The sequence below is a fragment of the Salvelinus alpinus genome, chromosome 19 (genome assembly GCF_045679555.1).
Source record: "Salvelinus alpinus chromosome 19, SLU_Salpinus.1, whole genome shotgun sequence".
NCBI lineage: Eukaryota > Metazoa > Chordata > Actinopteri > Salmoniformes > Salmonidae > Salvelinus > Salvelinus alpinus.
This window is the reverse complement of record NC_092104.1, coordinates 45,669,955-45,689,945: the sequence shown is the minus strand read 5'-3', so window position 1 is coordinate 45,689,945 and position 19,991 is coordinate 45,669,955. Positions and strand designations below refer to the sequence as shown.

At 43.0% G+C, this 19,991-nt stretch overlaps 1 protein-coding gene across 3 annotated transcripts in view; it reads left to right on the top strand.

Annotated features, from left to right (window-relative positions):
• The window catches only part of LOC139545720 (disabled homolog 2-interacting protein-like), a 93,821-nt gene that overhangs the window by 50,774 nt on the left and 23,056 nt on the right, over positions 1-19,991 (top strand). For 2 of the 3 annotated variants that reach the window (XM_071353785.1, XM_071353784.1), the window contains exon 3: positions 1,758-1,876. In XM_071353785.1, coding sequence (XP_071209886.1) covers positions 1,758-1,876 — 119 coding nt within the window. Of the gene's footprint in view, positions 1-1,757; positions 1,877-11,685; positions 12,075-19,991 lie in introns of those variants that run through there. The other variant, XM_071353786.1, reaches the window with a different exon arrangement.

The window sequence follows — 19,991 nt, the reverse complement described above, 5'->3', positions numbered from 1 at the left end:
TTTGCTTGAAGGTTCCCGTTTTAGAAATGGGAGTTGACTTCAACCAGTACAACCCAACCTCAAGTCACCTCATCACCGAGTGTTCGGCTATGGTCAACATCTGTAATGTGATGTCATTTATGTTTTCTTCCTTTTTGTGTATTTTAGTTGTCAGTGTCACGCATTTCTTGGATACATTGAAGATTTCCTTTCTGTTTGTATGGAGCTCGTAATTAATTGTGGAGTTGGTATAATTCACATGGCACAAATATAATGTAGGCTGTAAAATGTAACAAACTGTAAATTAAAATTACCCTTGGTTAGGCTATTCTAGAAGGAAATAGCCTTTTTTTTTAGGAGCAGTGCTTGTGCAATATTGCAGATGGATATTGTTCTCTTCTGGCTGAGCAAAAGTTTTATTTTTGGCTCATGTTGTTCCTTGAAACAGATTCTGTTAGGACTAGCATCGACAATTTATTCAGGAAACGGTCCATTTCACAAATCTGTGTGCACGTTGCAGCTACATTAGCTATGGTGTGATGTCTGTGAGCTGTTCATTTGTTTAATGTGTGAGCCAGTAGGAAAGGAAGTGTGAGACCGATCCCAGTGAAAAGCTGTTATTGGATTTATTTATCAGTGTCTGTCCGGTGATTAAGACTGGGAATTGCCAGGGACCATCACAATACAATATTATCACGATACTGTGTGCTGATATAATATATTGCGATTCTTATGATTCTCACAGTTCTATATGTATTCCGATTCTATACTGTGATTTGTTGCGATTCGATGTTCCAAACATTGCTCACCATATGTCTGCTGCAGAGGGACAAGAGAGAGTCATGAAAAAATGAGTTTTGATCAGTCAGGAAAATAACAGTGCTGAAAACAAATTGGCTCCATGTTCAAAAAGAAGATGGAGAACAAGCTATGAAGGAAAAATACTAGAGTTTTGGTGCAGGTATAGCCAAACTAGCGCAAATATCATATTGCGATATTGTCAAAAGGATACGATATATTGTAAAAAAAAGAATGTCCCGGGATGTAGCTGTATCGTTTTTTCCCCCCATCACTACTGTTGATGTCTTTTTGTCCTTAATACCCACAGCCTTATACAGCCTTTTGCCATCTTTCCTCCCACTGTCTTCTTCTATGGCATGTATAGTTCATTCATTTGCTCAAATAATAATTAATGCAATTCATTAATTATACAGGGAAGTAGCCTTGCTTAGTATTTAGGATTGCAGCACCATCATTATCTCATCAAATGATTGTCGCTGAGGCGTTTGTTTGTCCCTCTCCACTACTCGAACACAGACAGGTCTAGGTCTTAGAAATAATCCAACGCTTTTTAATCTCTCTCTAATCTGGGCAGCCTATCAAAAGCACATGCTCAGCTTTCCCCTCTGAACTCGCGGCCGCTCCAGTCATGTCATTTTATGTGGAATACAGTTTTTTATTTTTTTCTCCTCCCCACGCCCGCCAACAGTTTCCATGGTAACAGGGACTTAGGAGAGTCGCACATCAACGCGGCTGCTTCTGCTGTGTGTGCACAGCGAGCAGATGTGCCGGAGAGATCCACACAACAATGCACTGCTCTATCCAAATGCCACGGATGAGAGGAGACACTCAATCAATATAATTTTTCTCTTGTTGCTCCACCATTTATATTGTGTTATTTTGTTATTTTAAATTAAAGGAGAGTCTGAGTGAATTTTCAACCTCTGGTTTCTCTCCTCCCCCCTGGGCCACGGCGACTCCCCTCTCTCCCGGTCCAGGGTTTCCTGAGTCGCAGACTGAAGGGTTCCATCAAACGCACCAAGAGCCAACCCAAGCTGGACCGCAACAGCAGCTTCAGAAACATCTTGCCGGGCTTCAAAACCGCAGACAATGACAGGTGAGATGCAACTGAACAAGTACTTCACATACACACACAGAACTATTTTCCAACGGGACTAACTATACATTTGGGTGAGGTTTTTTTCTCGCTTGAGTAGCCTTGTTTCACTGTCAAAAATAAAATTAACCATTTAGTGTTCAGCGAAATAACAACACAATACAGGTAGCCTAGTCAAATAATTAACATCCAATCACATTAACCGTAACTCTCTTGCGGGAATTCCACTAACGGTCCGTATGTAGCCAAACGTAGCTGCTGCTCATCCTGTTTGCTCGAAAATTGATAAATGTTTTTTTTTTAAAGTAAGGCCCGCGTCCATAGAGACAGTACTACACCTGCACCTGTCGACGACACAAGTTGTTCTGCTTCCATGAGCACATCCAATGCTAGCATCAGTAATTCTACATTTGTTGTTAGCCCAGCTAGCATGGACACCGACAGTTGTGAATCTGATGCAGCTGAAGAGCTACTGCCCCCTTACCCGGGAAAGCACCGAACAACAGACAGGGACATTGGATCATCGAAGAGGTGCAAATATGATGAGAACTACATTGATTTTGTGGTTCACTTATATTGGGAGTAGGGCCTTTCCTCAGCCACAGTGTGTTATATGTGAAAAAGTACTATCTCACAACTCGATGAAACTCTTGCGCAGACATTTAGAAATACAACATGCCAATTTAAAAAATAAGCCGCAGGAGTTTTTTGAGCGAGATTTAAGACATGTATAAAAGCAACAGATATCATGAATAAGAAGGGGCTAGAAGCTTCTTATATGGTGAGCTACCGAGTGGCTAGGACAGGCAAGCCCCATTCTATTGTGGGGGACTTAATTATTCTTGCTGCCGCAGATATGGCTGGGACAATGCTGGGGGAAAAAGCCCCCAAAAACTATACAGACAATGCCTTCATCAAACAACACTGTTTCACGACGCATCAATGACATGGCAGGAGAAGTTTTGAAACATTTACTGCTTCGCATACAAGCCAGTGAACTCTATGCGTTACAGCTGGATGAGTCAGACGTGGCGGGCCTGGCACTGCTCCTGGTATATGTCCGTTACTTTTATGAGGGGTCAATTAAGGAAGACATCCTCTTCTGCAAACCACTGGAAACCAGGACAACAGGAGAGGATATTTTTAAAGTACTGGACAGCTTTGTGACATCAAATGGACTTTGGGGGTTAAGATGTGTTGGTATCTGTACTGATGGCACAAAAGCCATGACAGGGAGTCATAGTGGAGTGGTAAAGCACGTGCAAGCAGTTGCTCCCGACGCCACTTGGGTACACTGCAGCATCCACCGAGAGGCTCTTGCTGCCAAAGGAATGCCTGACAGCTTGAAAGACCTTTTGGACACTACAGTGAAAATTGTTAACTTTGTTAAAGCAAGGCCCCTGAACTCTCGTGTATTTTCTGCACTATGCAATGATATGGGCAGCGACCATGTAACGCTTTTACAACATACAGAAGTGCGCTGGTTATCAAGGGGCAAAGTATTGACAGATCTTTTTGAATTGAGAGACAAGCTTAAAGTTTTCTTTACTAACCATAATTTTCACTTGTCTGACCGCTTGCATGATGACGAGTTTCTCACATGACTGGCCTATCTGGGGGATGTTTTTTCTCGCCTGAATGATCTGAATCTAGGATAACAGGGACTCTCCGCAACTATATTCAATGTGTGGGACAAAATTGAGGCTATGATTAAGAAGTTGGAGCTCTTCTCTGTCTGCATTAACAAGGACAACACACAGGTTTTCCATCATTGTATGAATATTTTTGTGTGCAAATGAACTCAAGCTTACAGACAATGTCAAATGTGATATAGCGAAGCACCTGAGCGAGTTGGGTGCGCAATTACGCAGGTACTTTCCCAAAACGGATGACACAAACAACTGGATTCGTTATCCCTTTCAAGCCCTGCCTCCAGTCCACTTGCTGATATCTGAACAAAAGAGCCTCATTGAAATTGCAACAAGCGGTTCTGTGAAAATTGAATTTAATCAGAAGCAACTCCCAGATTTCTGGGTTGGGCTGCGCTCAGAGTATCCTGCCTTGGCAAATCACGCTGTTAAGACACTGATGCCCTTTGCAACCACGTACCTATGTGAGAGTGGATTCTCGGCCCTCACTAGCATGAAAACTAAATACAGGCACAGACTGTGTGTTGAAAATGATTTAAGACTGAGACTCTCTCCAATACAACCCAACATGCAGAGTTTTGTGCATCCTTTCAAGCACACCCTTCTCATTAACCTGTGGTGAGTTATTCACAATTTTCAATTAACAAATATGTTTTTTTATGTAAGATGGATAAATAAAGAGCAAAATTATTGATTATGATTTGTGCCCTGGTCCTATAAGAGCTCTTTGTCACTTCCCACGAGTCGGGTTGTGACAAACTCACACTCATTCTTATGTTTATTAAATGTATCGTATAGTGTGCGTGTGGCAGGCTTACAATGATGGCAAAAAAACAACATTGGAAAGTGTGCTGACCCTGGTGCTAGAGGGGGTAGGTACGCAGCTGGAGGTTGAATGTTTGAAGTGGTACGGGACTATAAAAAGCTTGGGAACCATTGATCTAGGGCAATTCAAGCGGATGTTAGAGGGCGTTTTTACTGAAGAATGTGTTTTTTTTTCATATGAATGTGTTTTACTTTTCGTGTTTTGTGTTTGTTTTCCAGGTATTGTGTAAGTGTGTATATCGATACTGCACGTATAGTGTAATTGTTATTTATTTTTATGTTTGATAGGTCATCATTGTAAATAAGAATTTGTTCTTAATTGACATAGCTGTATAAATAAAGTATAAAATAAAAACTTCGGTCCTTCTCTCCGACCCTCATACTGTGGGGCTGTGGCACCTCACTTGGTGGTAGAATGACACTCTTCAGACAGTATCGTGGTTGCTGACTGTTCTATACTGTTGCTGTGAATCATTTTACATTTTATTCATTTAGCAGACGCTCTTATCCAGAGTGACTTAGAGTCATGCAGGGATTTATATGGTTCATATGTAGGTGGGAGAGGGATTGGCTGAGCTGTGCTGTCAGGAGATTTCATCCACCATTACACCTGCCCATTATCCCGGGGCTGGACGAAGAGGAAATCGTCCTCATGGCAACCACAAGGCAGGGGAGCCTGATGTATTATCTACACAGCCACTAGAGTGGCCATGCTTGTTTTTGTTTTTTAGGCAAGTCCGTTAACAACAAATTCTTATTTAAAATGACGGCCTACCCTGGCCAAGCCCTAACGACGCTGGGCCAATTGTGCGTTACCCTATGGGACTCCCAATCACATCCGGTTGTGACACCTCTAGCACTAAGATGCAGTGCCATAGAACGCTGCGCCACTCAGGAGCCCAGTCTGTAATTTGTACGCTCTACTGGAGAAAGGGAAAGGGGGATACCTAGTCAGTTGTACATCTGAATGCCTTCAACTGAAATGTGTCTTCTGCATTTAACCCAACCCCTCTGAATCAGAGAGGTGCGGGGGGCTGCCTTAATCAACATCCACGTCTTCGGTGCCCGGGGAACAGTGGGTTAACTGCCTTGCTCAGGGGCAGAATGACAGATTTTTACCTTGTCAGCTCGGAGATTCGATCCAGCAACCTTTCGGACCTTTCGGTTGCTGGCCTAGCGCTCTAACCACTAGGCTATGATGCAGACCATAGATGCTTGAATTGTGGGTGTTACTTTTGAGGGTGTGTTTGTGTGGGTGTGTTTGGAACTGGCATCCTAGCTCCTGGCTCTAGTAGTGTAGAAGAGCAGACCGAGGGGGTGCCTTCATCACCAGTCTATGGCAGGTCCACTACTTTAAATTAGTTTACACAACCCACTGAGTGAGTGTTTGTGTTTCTATAATTACATGGACTTCCCTCAAATATAAAGGTTGAATGTTAGTGATGGGGGGGAAATCGATACAGTTACATATTGTTAAGTTAACTAGCAATACAAATGGCTCTGAGATATGAATAATATTACTACACAGATCATACACTTAACGTTAGCTAGCAAGCCAGCTAGCTACAGTACGCTTTAACTTGAAATGAAAACGACTTTCTGACCAAATTAAAAACGTATAATATCTGAAAATGTAGCTAGCTAGACTATCTTACATGGATGGACGCTTCTCCCTCTGTCACGGATGCCATGGTTGTCCTCAGGGGCGTACAAGTTACGCCCCTGAGTGAGGTCAGAGAGTGTGTCAGCCTGACGGAACCGCCCTTTCTAACAAACTGTATAAAATGATGGGTTAAGAATTAACATATCGGACCAGAGAGACGTAGAGCTGCAGCTCACGTTTAAAGTGGCTTGAACTCTGAATCTCAACACGAGGTAGAGACGATAAAGTCACCTCCCAGACAATCACTGGTACGGCTGATTAGCTGTCCTAAGTAAAGTATCTAGAAAAGCGAATTGAAGTGGGACCATTCTACTACTCTGCTCAAACCACCGTAGTACTCTACTCTCATCACCCCACTAGGAACTGTCAACACGGCTGGCTAGCTTCAAAGAGGCATCTTCCAGAGCGAATGGAAGGAGAATAAACTCTGTAGTTCTGTTCAGGACTACACGACAAGTCACCGGATACCGGACAACTACAGAAAAGGACAACAGTAGAAGACTTGTGGAACCATTTTGGGACAAATCAGAGCCTTACAAGCGTGCCGCTAAAAGGCACAACCCCCTATACAAGGCAGCCCGGTTCCGAGAGAGATACACGGCGAACCAAGGCATTTTCACGTAAATACATTCATGATTTCTTACTCCAAGCGGGTGGCGGTTCGTGTGCAAAGTATAGGAGTACTAATAAGTGAGAGTAATTTTTAAATGTACCAAGTTTGTGTCTCTGTCCCTCTCTTGCCCTCTCCATGTAATTTGTAACAAGCAGCCATATTGTTGCCAGTCTGCAAGGGACCTGTTTTTTTATGTATTAAGTGTGTATGTTTATCCTGTGTTACCATTTAGTTAGCTAGTAAATAAATAATTAAGCCAATTTGTGATGTACTGAATCATATGTAAGGCTTGGGCTTTTGCAGATCCAAGGAGGTAATGACTGTTCAGAAGGATATGATACGAGGTTATGATTAATAAGTTGACTGTTTCTAGATGTGATAGGTAAGGTTCTTTACAGTTTCTGAACATGTGCCCTCTCATTATCAAGCCATTATCAGCCATCTCATTATCAAGCCTGTATGAGCCGCTAATATAGTGGGCTTTCTCCATATTCCATAGCTGCACACTGTGTTGTGACATAATGCCATGTGTTTGGACCTCCTTTGTCTTTGAGACATTTGTTTTGCTGACCCGGGTCGCCTTGGCCTTTCTTCGGATAGATGCCCAGAACAGTGAACTGAGGAAGAGGCACCCACCCAGGGCTGTACTGTTTCAGTGGTCTCACTTCCATCGCCTGGTTAGTCATAGAAAAGGTTTCCAGGTCATATTTTTACCCCAGCTCAGGGCAGTACTGTACAAGCAGTGGCTTACTTAATCACAGTCGCACACAGCTCTGTAACCGAGTGAATGCCAGGCATGGGAACAGAACACACAGTAATACCAGGAGATATGAAGGCTTCTCAGATGCACGAGTCCTTGTGTCTTTGTTTGGGCTTTAAGGGAGAGAAATAGGAAATTATTATTATTAATAAAAAATATATATTTAAAAAATTTGCCCTTTTTCTCTGCAATTGGTAGTTAGTCTTCTCCCACATCGCTGCAACTCAACTACGGACTCGGGAGAGGCGAAGGTCGGAGCTATGCATCCTCCGAAACACGACCCTGCCAAGCCGCACTGCTTCTTGACACACTGCCCTCTTAACCCAGAAGCCAGCCGCACCAATGTGTCAGAGGAAACATCGTCCAGCTGGTGACTGAAGTCAGCTTGCAGGCACCCGGCCCGTCACAAGGAGTCATTAGAGCGCGATGGGACACTGAAATCCCAGCTGCCCAAATCCTCCCCTAACCTAGACGACGCTGGGCCAATTGCACGCCACCTCATGGGTCTCTCAGTCACGGCCGGCTGTGAGCCTGGGATCAAACCCGGGTCTGTAGTGACGCCTCAAGACCGCTGCGCCACTCGAGAGACCAAGAGGAAATGTTTTGATGGCAAGCTGCTGTCTCAGATTCAGAGCCTGATAACAATATGTATTTGTATTAAATATGGTTACACAGGCATGCATTCCAGCTGATACTGTATACTATATTTCTATTGGCCTTGTTGAGCCAGTGATTGCTCAGTGGGTAGGTCCTCTGGGTTCTGGACCAAAGCTGTGAGTACTAGGAAAAGGCAGTGGTGCTGCTATGTGCTGAGATATGGACGTGATGGGAGTATGTGCGTGCAGTGAAGGGCCCGACGTAGTGGATTAAGTGTAAGAGCCTAAGGAGAGTGGATGCGATTTGTACATTGAGATAGAGTTGGGCATGTGTGTGATGTGTAGACAGACAATGGTTCCTGGCACCTATTGGGGATTAGCCTCATCAAATCCTAACCAACCAGCCCATCCAGTCTGTGTGCCTTCCTCTGATTTGGGCTGAATAGGCTCCCTCTCCCCCTCTCCTCCCCCAGTCTCTTTGAGCATGCTCTCTGTTACCCGCTTCTCTCTCCTGACATAAGAGGACCTGCTCCTTCCATTCCTGAGCTATCTGCTCTGACTGACTGACCATGCATTCTACACCATAAACATTATAGCCCACTGATTTAGTAATCAAATAAGTAGTAACTTTACCCAGGAAATGCACTGAATAGATGAATCAATAATGTACTGTATGTTCTCAGATGCATCCTGACTGTTTCAATGTCACTCAGGTATTTACTGGCATAGCCCAGGCAGTCAGGGATTAGCGATATGGATGTGGCGCATAATAATTACCGGAAGAGGATTTGGCCTCGCAGTCTGCAGCCTTTTTGTGTCTCTGAGATTCATGCTTAATTGGATGACTTGCTGGCATTTCATGCCTTCTGGAAGGTGAGGGAATTCCTAATCTTGTAGGATAGCCTATTATTATAGGCTAAATCTGTACGATTTCTCGCTTTTCAAGGGTCATTTCCAAAAATGACATCTATCTATTGGTTCCTGAATAATATAACTAATAAAATGCCTCATGACTGGATCCATACACTACCATTAGGGACTAGGTCTTCATTGTATTGTTGTCTAATTGCAATAGTGATGTCAAATCTCCTTTCCATTTTTATGTTCAAATGTAATTGAATTATTCAGATAAAGCCTATTTCATAAATGAGTCTATTTTGGTAGCTTAGTAGCCTGTAATCGTAAGTTATGCTTCAGTGCCGTATTTCCATTGTCTTATTGCCTCTGTCGTTCATGAATTTGGCTTGGACCACAAACCTCTGAACAGTGCCACATTTCTTGGCCCTGTTTGACATAGCCTAGGCCTAATCCATGAGAATAAACAACTGCGAAATGTCTCCACGCATGCCCTTTCACTCAGTGTGGTGCATCTGTTATAAAACATCCTTGTCTCAACCATGCAGTGTCAGCGTGTGCTTCCTAAGATTAGGCGTATCAGGCAATCATCAGCTAACAATTTACATGTTTAACCCACACAAAACAATGCAGCATTTTTTTAAACTTGTCTCTATTTCAAAAGTAATGACATTTCACATTATCAGCATGGAACAGATGCACACAAATCATTGAAGAAACCTATTATGTCAATACCATATGTAGCTTAGCCTTTATATAGGGTGTTTTGTTTTCAGAGAGATTGATAAGACATGCAAGAGCCTTCGTTCAGATTTTTTTTAAAGGCCACCCAGCAGGGGGCAGTCTGTTGGCAAACAGCAGGTCAAATTCCACATTTTCACGTATAGAGGTTCATTTTACACAGCAAATGCATTGTATTCGATAGTGACCGCACTTGTAACAAACTGCTGGTTTGTAGAAGACATTACACATTGGTCCTTGTGTCAGAACAGACCCTTTTGTCGAGACTTTCAGCCAAATGTTCCTGGCATCGTGACTGTGCTCTCTTGCTTAATCGGCTTGGAGCCAAGCAACTTAATAATGCAGGCCCATACGATAACTCCTGACAGGAGCAGGAGTTCTGTCCTCCTGTCTTCTCAACACTGCCTGACATGGGAAATGACTCGGAGATCTTCTCACCGACAGACTGCATGCTAATCCAGCCCTGCTCTAGTCCTGTCGAGATTCGGAGCCTACGAGAGCCTGTAAACACCATGCCAGGAGGACAGCATTGTCTATTACGCTGGTGGTGCTGTACCGGGATTCCCATCAGTTTTGTGTCTGACATTTTAGCACACGTTTGTTGAGAATCAGATACTAATGGCTACAGAAAACAAGATTCTGTCTGCTGCAAGACGGATTTTTGTCGACGCACTAGCCCAGAAATGGCAGCGCAACTGGAAGTGACATCATCATGGGTGCAGGTCAGGACAGTGTTGTGGTGGAGATCTTGTTGATGCGGAAGGTTTACAGTATATGCTGGTACATTATTACCAGAGGGCATTGTTCTGACTGAGCAGTGATCTGATCAGGCAATGGAAGTGGTAAGCTATAACGTTTACGGCAGTGAATCCCACTGATCAGCACAAAGCCCCTATCTTGTTACTTCGGATTTATTTTGTTTTAAGTGAGAGCTTAACCCAATCCTTGACCGCTGCGGTTCATTGTTTCACACGCACACGCACGTACTTATTTGTCCTGTGTGGGTTCCTGGCCTGTAATTGGGTACCCTAATTGTTAAAGGGCCGTTAAGCAGGAGATAAATCACTTTGTAGGACACAGTCCAAGTTTTGGGCTGTGATTTCGACCATCTCTCCTATTCTTTACTAAGAGGTCTTTGTTTTTCCATTACGCCACCTTTAATACAGTACTGCTTAGCAACCTTTATTATCCTCCTCTGGAGTACTCAGCGGTTTTATGCCGAAGATGATAATTGTTAACTTCTCATGCAATAATGGGGAGATGCGCAGAATGCACTCAAGGTACCAAAATGCTGTGGGTGACGTAATTTATGTGCCATGGTCGTATGGCTCAACCTGCACTCACTTCCATGTCAGACTCCAGAGACACAATCATTTGTGTGAAAGGAGAGAAAAAAAACATCTTGTGAAGTGTAGAAAAAAAAAATAGGCTGAAAATTGCACACTTACCCGTGAACAGTGTCAGTTGCCAGGAAGCAAAGATACCATTTTCCCTGACGCAGTGTTGTCATAGAAACACAAAAAACCTGACACTTATCAAGTGTGTATATTATTTATTGTAGCGTTGTGTGTATGTGCCTCCAATAAGTTGTGCATGAGTGAAAGTCTTTGATTCTCAGAGGTGGCTGTTTTAATGGATGGAACTCTTCTGACACTATAGGGAAGATAAGGACCACTTATGCTTTACCCTTGTTCTAGAGCTCTGAACTGTAGTGAGTGCTGCACTCTAAACAAGCCTGCTGAATTCTTCTGAACAGAGTACAGCTTGAAATGATCCGATTGACCAAACAGCATACCATATGGCCTCACCTTGTACTGCACCCCCTAAGTACATTGTGCAGCACCACTAACCTTTGGTCTGTCCCTGCTGCTGCTTCTATGAAAAGAGGAACGAGAAATAGAGAGAGAGTGTGATCTGCAGTGAGTGACTGCTAATCCCCAGAGGCAGATCTCTGTGTAGGGAGCAGGCCAGTCCGTCACAAAGACACCAGGACAAAAGACCACACTCACACGCGCACACACACTGCAGCAGGAGGGGGCAGAGTTACAGCACACCAAACAGCCTGCTTCCGCTGCGCGCGCACACACACACGGAGGCAGACAGACAGACGAAAGAGAGGGTGAGGGGGATAGAGAGAGGGAGCACAAGACGGTGGGCACAAGCAGTCCTCCGCCAGCCAGATAGAGGGAGAGAGAGGGAGCAGTGGCCCACTTAAAGGAGAGGAGCGGGGGAGGAAGTAGGGCAGGCTGTGGCTCTCTCGGCGGGGCTAGAGTAAAGAGTCCAGAGGAGACAGACAGACTGGGAGGGAGGGAGGGAAGGAGAGCAATAGGCTAGCAGCAGCACGCTGTGCAGGCTGAATGAGCCCCACCATGCTTTCCTCCGCTCTCACCACACAGAAGAAAATGGAGCACTGAGACGGCTGTCTCCTCATCCACCACCTCTTCCTCTTTCTCCTCCTTGCTCAAATTGTTCCCGGGGATTCTGACGGAATGTCTGGTGAGTATTCCGCCTCAGACTCGATCATCCATCTGATGGACTGCACTGTCTCCATCTCAGTGTGTTAGGAACGCTTGACACAGTGCATTCTATGCAAATGTCTCAGAATTTCTATATAGGTTTTGTGAGCTTGGCGTCTTATTATTTGTCTATAGACTTTGAGGGTGTTTCTTGTGTTTGGATGCAAGGCAGTAGTCTAGCTGTCGTCCTGATTGTTCTGGTTTTTATTTCATAGAATGAAAATGTTGAATGATGGCTTGTCGCAGTCAATATTTGCTCCTAGTAGACACATTCATTTGTGTTTAGCCAGGCAGCATAGTGTTCCTTTGTGCCAGAATAGATGCACGAGACTGTAGTTTACTCTATAATGACATCTCAAGAATGTCCTCGACCTTCCACCCGGCGCTTAACATCTCTCCCAGATTACCATTTAGTTTCTAATGTCCTATGGCTCCAAACAGTGTTCACACATGACAAGACTGTTGGCATGTGGTATGTTGAAAGACACTAGGTGGGTCTCAAAATCACTTTTCATCTGTGTTCTGAAAGGCAGCCACCCGATATGTTCTAAAAGCTTCTGAAATATTCACTACAGGAGTGGCAACCAGCTCTACCCTGCTGTGTGTGTGTGTGTGTGTGTGTGTGTGTGTGTGTGTGTGTGTGTGTGTGTGTGTGTGTGTGTGTGTGTGTGTGTGTGTGTGTGTGTGTGTGTGTGTGTGTGTGTGTGTGTGTGTGTGTGTGTGTGTGTGTGTGTGTGTGTCCAGCACTTAGCATGAGTGTGCACACGTGTGATCATAGAGAGTTGGAGATGTTTTTTTTCCCTCAGTTCTGCAGAGCTTCTCTGACTGCAATACTCAAAGTGAGGTTGGAGAAAAGGTGAGAAATGAAGGGCTTTAATGGTTTCTGTCATCGCATTTGTATTTATTTTTTTACTGCCTTGTAGAGGGAAAAAAAGGCATTGTGATATTCATGCCGACGTTTCCGTGCCTGTCTCAGAAACACACACACTAGACAGAGAGGCCTTTTGATGGAGGGATTCTGGGTCTGGAGTCTGGACTAACGTGTTGGTGCTCATTAAATCCAAACTCCTGTCACAGCTCATTTTGGAGGCAATCAGACATCTTCTTAGCAGTGGAACAGTTGTCAAAAGGAGGCGCAAACATGTCATCACGTTTCTAAGCCTGTGTGATACAGTATCTTCCCAGTCGCAGCACTTTGAACAGCTTGCTGTTTGCTAGACTTCAGTTTAGTGAGTATTTATTTATTAATTCAACACTTAAACTGGTAATATTTTGAATATGGAGCATACATTTGAGTAATCAATTTAGCATGCTCCGATGAACGATTCTTGTGCTTGACACCCAATAATTGTTATGTAGCAAATAGTATTATGTGCACCGTGCAGTTATGCGACTGTAGGTTATACAGCGGGTTACCTTTGCCCACTTTCACCCTGTTCTTTCGAAATGTACTTATTTTGCCAGAGTATTACCGCGGTAAGCTGCTTTGAGAAAGGGGCTTGCAAGTTTAACGCAATGGTCATCCATGCCAATAGTGCAGAGATTGTGTAATCTCAAGTCTTTCAGCTGTAAAAACATGAATCTAATGGAACCGTTTCTGTTTTTCAAGGCGCATTCTGACACATTGTGTGTAGTTGGTATCGTAAAATAGTTGGACTCCTAATACTCATGACATTATCCAAATAGGTGAGTATGTAGCCAACCGGTTGAGAGACATGCATGCAGATGTTTTGAAATGTATCTATTTACCGATTTTGATCTTTGTACCCTCAACAGGATTAGTTTAAGCTCATTGTATAAAATAATACAGGCTTTTGGCGAATGTTTTCCTTTCAATACACAGGAGCTTAGAAAATGTTCAGTCTCGCTCATGATAGCTCACAAAGATTCTCTGATTTGATTGATTTGTCTCCCAACTAGATTGGACACAGTGATAGCCCCACATACATTTTTGATTGCCCGAGAGACATTGTATATGCATCTTTTGAAACCCTGGTGATGATGTTTAACCTGTTTTCGTTTTTTGTGTTCTGACTTTGCCGTTATTGATGTATGATTGTTAGCGTACTGTTTTTTGGTGCAATCTGGATTCTAAGAATCGGGCCTCCATGTTCCCTTTTTCCGACACTAAAACATGCTTTCTGCCTGTTGTTTTGTGTGACTTCCTTGCTCGGGTGTTTGCTTTTCAGAACAGAGGTCCTCTGGGGTCCATGTTTCCTGTTAGTAGGGAGTGTTTGAGGCATTTTGGAAGTAGCCAGTATTTACAGTCCCATATCAAAAAGCCACTAAGTGATCTGATATCTGAGGTAAAAACGTGTAGACGGCTGCAGCGATGAATAATGATTAATAGGATGATGGGCACAACATCTGTTAAATTTTTTCTTTTACACCTGTATTGCCTTTTGATGTTTTAACTTTAACCGACTGGAACTGCACAACAGATGGTGGAGGACATGGTAGAAGAGATGACGACAAGCAAATCAACTGCATAAATTGCTGGGCTGTGCATTTAATGTGGTAGTTTGAATTCATGACTAGCACATTAGAGGCTGCTGCCCTATATACATAGACTTGAAATCACTGACCACTTTATTAAAGTGACTAGTGGTGCATGAATAATGTTTGCATATTTTGCATTTACACATCTCATAGTATGTATATTCTGTATTCTATCCTATTCTACTGTATGTTAGTCTATGCCGCTTAGACATTGCTCTTCCAAATATTTATATATTCTTAATTCCATTCCTTTACTTTAGATTGTGTGTATTGTTAAATATTACTTGTTAGGTATTACTGCACTGTTGGAGCTAGAAACACAAGCAATTCGCTACACCCGCAATAACATCTGCTAAACACGTGTATGTGACAAATACAATTATTAGATTATTATTGATTTTTTTGGAAAATAAAATATATAGGCCTATCTGGCTTATATTATTAACAAAATATGGAAATGTATAGAATCTAAGTTTGTTTGTTCACAACATTATGTACAGTACCAATCAACTTTAAGAACACCTACTCATTCAAGGGTTTTTCTTTATTTTTACTATTTTCTACATTGTAGAGTAATAGTGAAGACATCAAAACTATTGTAATAACACATATGGAATCATGTAGTAACCAAAAAAGTGTTAAACAAATCAAAATATTTTGTATTTTAGATTCTTCAAATAGCCATCCTTTGCCTTAATGACAGCTTTGTACACTCTTGGCATTCTCTCAAGCAGCTTTACTTGGAATGATTTTACAACAGTCTTGAATGAGTTCCCACATGCTGAGTACTTGTTGACTGCTTTCCCTTCACATTCGACACATCCCAAGCCATCTCAATTGGGTTGAGGTTGGGGGATTGTGGAGGCCAGGTCATCTGATGCAGCACTCCATCACTCCCCTTCTTGCTAAAATAGCCCTTACACAGCCTGGAGGTATGTTCGGTCATTGTACTGTTGAAAAACAAATGATAGTCCCACTAAGCGCAAACCAGATGGGATGGCGTATCGCTGCAGAATGCTGTGGAAGCCACGCTGGTTAAGTGTACCTTGAATTCTAACCACAAATGTGGAAGCCACAAATGTGCATGTGTCAGCATATGGTCTCACAAGGGGTCTGAGGATCTCATCTCGGTACCTAATGGCAGTCAGGCTACCTCTGGCGAGCACATGGAGGGCTGTGCGGCCCCACAAAGAAATGCCACCCCACACCATGACTGACCCATCGCCAAACCGGTCATGCTGGAGGATGTTGCAGGCAGCAGAACGTTCTCCACGGCGTCTCCAGACTCTGTCACGTCTGTCACATGTGCTCATGTGCTCAGTGTGAACCTGCTATCATCTGTGAAGAGCACAGGGCGCCAGTGGCGAATTTGCCAATCTTGGTGTTCTCTGGCAAATGCCAAACGTCCTGCACGGTGTTGGGCTGTAAGCACAACCCCCACCTGTGGACGTCGGGCCCTCATACCACCCTCATGGAGTCTGTTTCTGACCGTTTGAGCAGACACATGCACATTTGTGGCCTGCTGGAGGTCATTTTGCAGGGCGCTGGCAGTGCACCTCCTTGCACAAAGGCGGAGGTAGCGGTCCTGCTGCTGGGTTGTTGCCCTCCTACGGCCTCCTCCACGTCTCCTGATGTACTGGCCTGTCTCCTGGTAGCGCCTCCATGCTCTGGACACTACGCTGACAGACACAGCAAACCTTTTTACCACAGCTCGCATTGATGTGCCATCCTGGATGAACTGCACTACCTGAGCCACTTGTGTGGGTTGTAGACTCCGTCTCATGCTACCACTAGAGTGAGAGCACCGCCAGCATTCAAAAGTGACCAAAACATCAGCCAGGAAGCATAGGAACTGAGAAGTGGTCTGTGGTCACCACCTGCAGAATCACTCCTTTTTTGGGGGTGTCTTGCTAATTGCCTATAATTTCCACCTTTTGTCTATTCCATGTGCACAACAGCATGTGAAATTTATTGTCAATCAGTGTTGCTTCCTAAGTGGACAGTTTGATTTCACAGAAGTGTGATTGACTTGGAGTTACATTGTGTTGTTTAAGTGTTCCCTTTATTTTTTTGAGCAGTGTATATATATAACCGTTCAAAAGTTTGGGGTCACTTAGAAATGTCCTTGTTTTTGAAAGCACATTACTTTGTCCATTAAAATAACATCAAATTGATCAGAAATTCAGTGTAGACATAATTAATGTTGTAAAGACTATTGTAGCTGGAAACTGTATCTGATTTTTTAAAATGGATTATCTACATACTGTAGGCGTATAGAGGCCCATTATCAGCAACCATCACTCCTGTGTTCCAATGGCACGTTGTGTTAGTTAATCCAAGTTTATAATTTTAAAAGGCTAATTGATCATTAGAAAACCCTTTGCAATTATGTTAGCACAGCTGAAAACTGTTGTCCTGATTAAAGAAGCTATAAAACTGGCCTTCTTTTGACTAGTTGAGTATCTGGAGCATCAGCATTTGTGGGTTTGATTACAGGCTCAAAATGGCCAGAAACAATGCACTTTCTTCTGAAACTCGTCAGTCTATTCTTGTTCTGAGAAATGAAGGCTATCCCATGTGAGAAATTGGCAAGAAACTGAAGATCTCGTATAACGCTGTGTACTACTCCCTTCATAGAACAACGCAAACTGGCTCTAACCAGAATAGAAAGAGGAGTGGGAGGCCCCGGTGCACAACTGAGCAAGAGAACAAGTACATTAGTGTCTATTTTGAGATACAGACGCCTCACAAGTCCTCAACTGGCAGCTTCATTAAATAGTACCCGCAAAACACCAGTCTAAACGTCAACAGTGAAGAGGCAACTCTGGGATGCTGGCCTTCTAGGCGGAGTTGCAAAGAAAAAGCCATATCTCAGACTGGCCAATAAAACAAAAAGATTAAAGATGGGCAAAAGAACAGACACTGGACAGAGGAGCACTTATTTGGTTACTACATGATTCCATATGTGTTTTTTTTTTATAGTTTTGATGTCTTCACTATTATTCTACAATGTAGATAATAGTTTTTTTAAAAATAAAGAAAAACGAATGAGCAGGTGTCCAAACTTTTGACTGGTATTGTATAACTCTCAAAATACAGAAATTCAGCCGGCTGTATTTCTGTATTTTGAAAGTTATTCTGTATACCTTAAACTTCATTGCTGATATACAAAATATTTCGGGACTATATCAGCAATGGACTAATGAAACAAATACAAAAATATCGTTTTTGGGTGGAGTTTTCCTTTAATCCTTTGAATGTTGTCCACAATTACTTACAATTGTTTGTTTTTCTTTTCAGAAAAAACATTTAAGGGTTTCTGAACATTTAACAATATCAGTGTGGATTTGGATATCGTTTTTGAAAGATTATTTTTTTTTTATGGCAATCGGACCTGTCTGCAGTGCAAATAGCAATACGTATAACCTCATGAAATACTAGAATACAGTATTCTATTCGTAAATATATCTAACTCTGCCAGTAGGCTACTGTACGTATATATTTATTTTCATTCTGTGCTGTAAGAGATAGAAGTGTTTGTTTTATGTTAATTTCGATTCAGAGACCACCGTCTCCGAGACAAACGATAGTCTGACCTCATTTAATTGGCTGTTTTCGGCTGTTTGTGTGCTTGGCCCCCAACGGCATTGACAAGATCATTGGGTAAATGATGTGCCACAGACTGCAAGTTGAATAGCTGCCATCAGACGCTCATCTCTCAGGAAGTGAATTAAAAAGAAGCAAAGTTGTCAGCACAGTGCATTAACAGACTGCAGCATGAGTTACAGAGCTAGCCTACTGCCTTGGAGTTTGGTCTAGTGATCATGACACTTGTTTGTCATTGACTGGAAATATGAGGATTTCTTTTACGTCATTGATCCCCTATATCAGTGGTTCCCAACTCCAGTCTTCGAGTACCCCCAACAACGGCACACATTTTTGTTGTAGCCCAGGACAACCTCACCTGATTCAACTCATTGAGGGCTTGATGATTAATTGACAAGTAGAGGCTGGGGGTACAACAAAAATGTGTACTGTTGGACGTACTCAAAGACTGGATTTAGGAGTCTCTGGCCTAATATTATGGAACCAGACCCATTTTCATTTAAAGGCCATTATAACATTATTGTAGTACAATTTGTTTCATTAAGGCTTATTGTAAACAATTTTACACTGTCACATTTTGTTAAACAGTCACCAAGAACAAAATACACCCAGAGCTTCCCAAAGACTCTATTTTAGAATGTTACCCACATGCAAAAAGTTTTCCCCCAGAGATCTAGCTTCTCAGAGAGGAAGGTTTAATTTAGTTGGACCTCGAGGCTCTGCCAGGTATCTCTCTGTATTTCTCACAGCTCCTCACTGTGTCCCCGCCACCATAATAATGAGCTGAGCTAGAGAATGTGACGATTCACTCCCCACCCGAGGACTTTTCCCGACTCATCCCCGAGGCAGGAAGTACAGCCATGTTTAATTCATGCAGCCAATGAAGAGCCAGGGGAGCGATGAGTAAGCGCATATCTCTCCTTTTTGCCGCTCAGCAGGTGCTTAATTGCCCTGCTTACCCTCCTAGAAATAAATTGTAATGTGCAGGAGTTAACCAACACCACTTATGGGACAACAGAAAGAAGAGCATACACTGTAGGAGCAAACATTTATTCTGTCTAATATTATCTGTGACAACTTGCCAGTGATGCAACAATGCCAATATGGCGAGTTACAGATAGCTGGCATTCTAAAGCCTACTGTTTCCATTCCCCTTAAAATTGTATTCTTGTCTTTTTCGGTCAATAAATCGAGTTGAGGATTGAAGGTTGTGATACTTCTTTTACGAATGCCATGTTTTTCACATACAACTAAAATATTGAACCAATAACACCAAAATGAATCCTTACAGTTACTTGGTTGCACGAATATCTGTATCAGCTATCATATGTTACTGTGGATAGTACGAGTTTCTTGTCTTCTTTCACTTTAATGATATCGATTGATATCACTTGAACTTTGTTATTGCTGTTGACCTCTAATGGCCATGATGGTAGTCTTCCCTGCCTAGTGACTGAGTGACGAGTCAGATTGCCGCCACCTTGCCTCTGCAGCTGTGCTCTGCTGTTTGCCAGAGGCCCTATAAAGCATTATTGGAGCAGCGTCCCCACCTGCCAAACAAACAATCAAAAGCCCATCCAAGCAGGAGAGCTACCTGCTGGGAAATAATGGAGATCTCAGTCATGCCAACCCCGTAGGGCCAAAGCCAGTGGCATCCGACAGGGTGTACCCACAACACTAGTCTGTTTTTAGAACACATGCCTTCCCCCGCCCTCTTCCCTTGGTGTGGGACATAGCTGATTGTTGCCTATGTTGAGATATTGTATTTGTGTGAATGACTGACCGCGTCTCT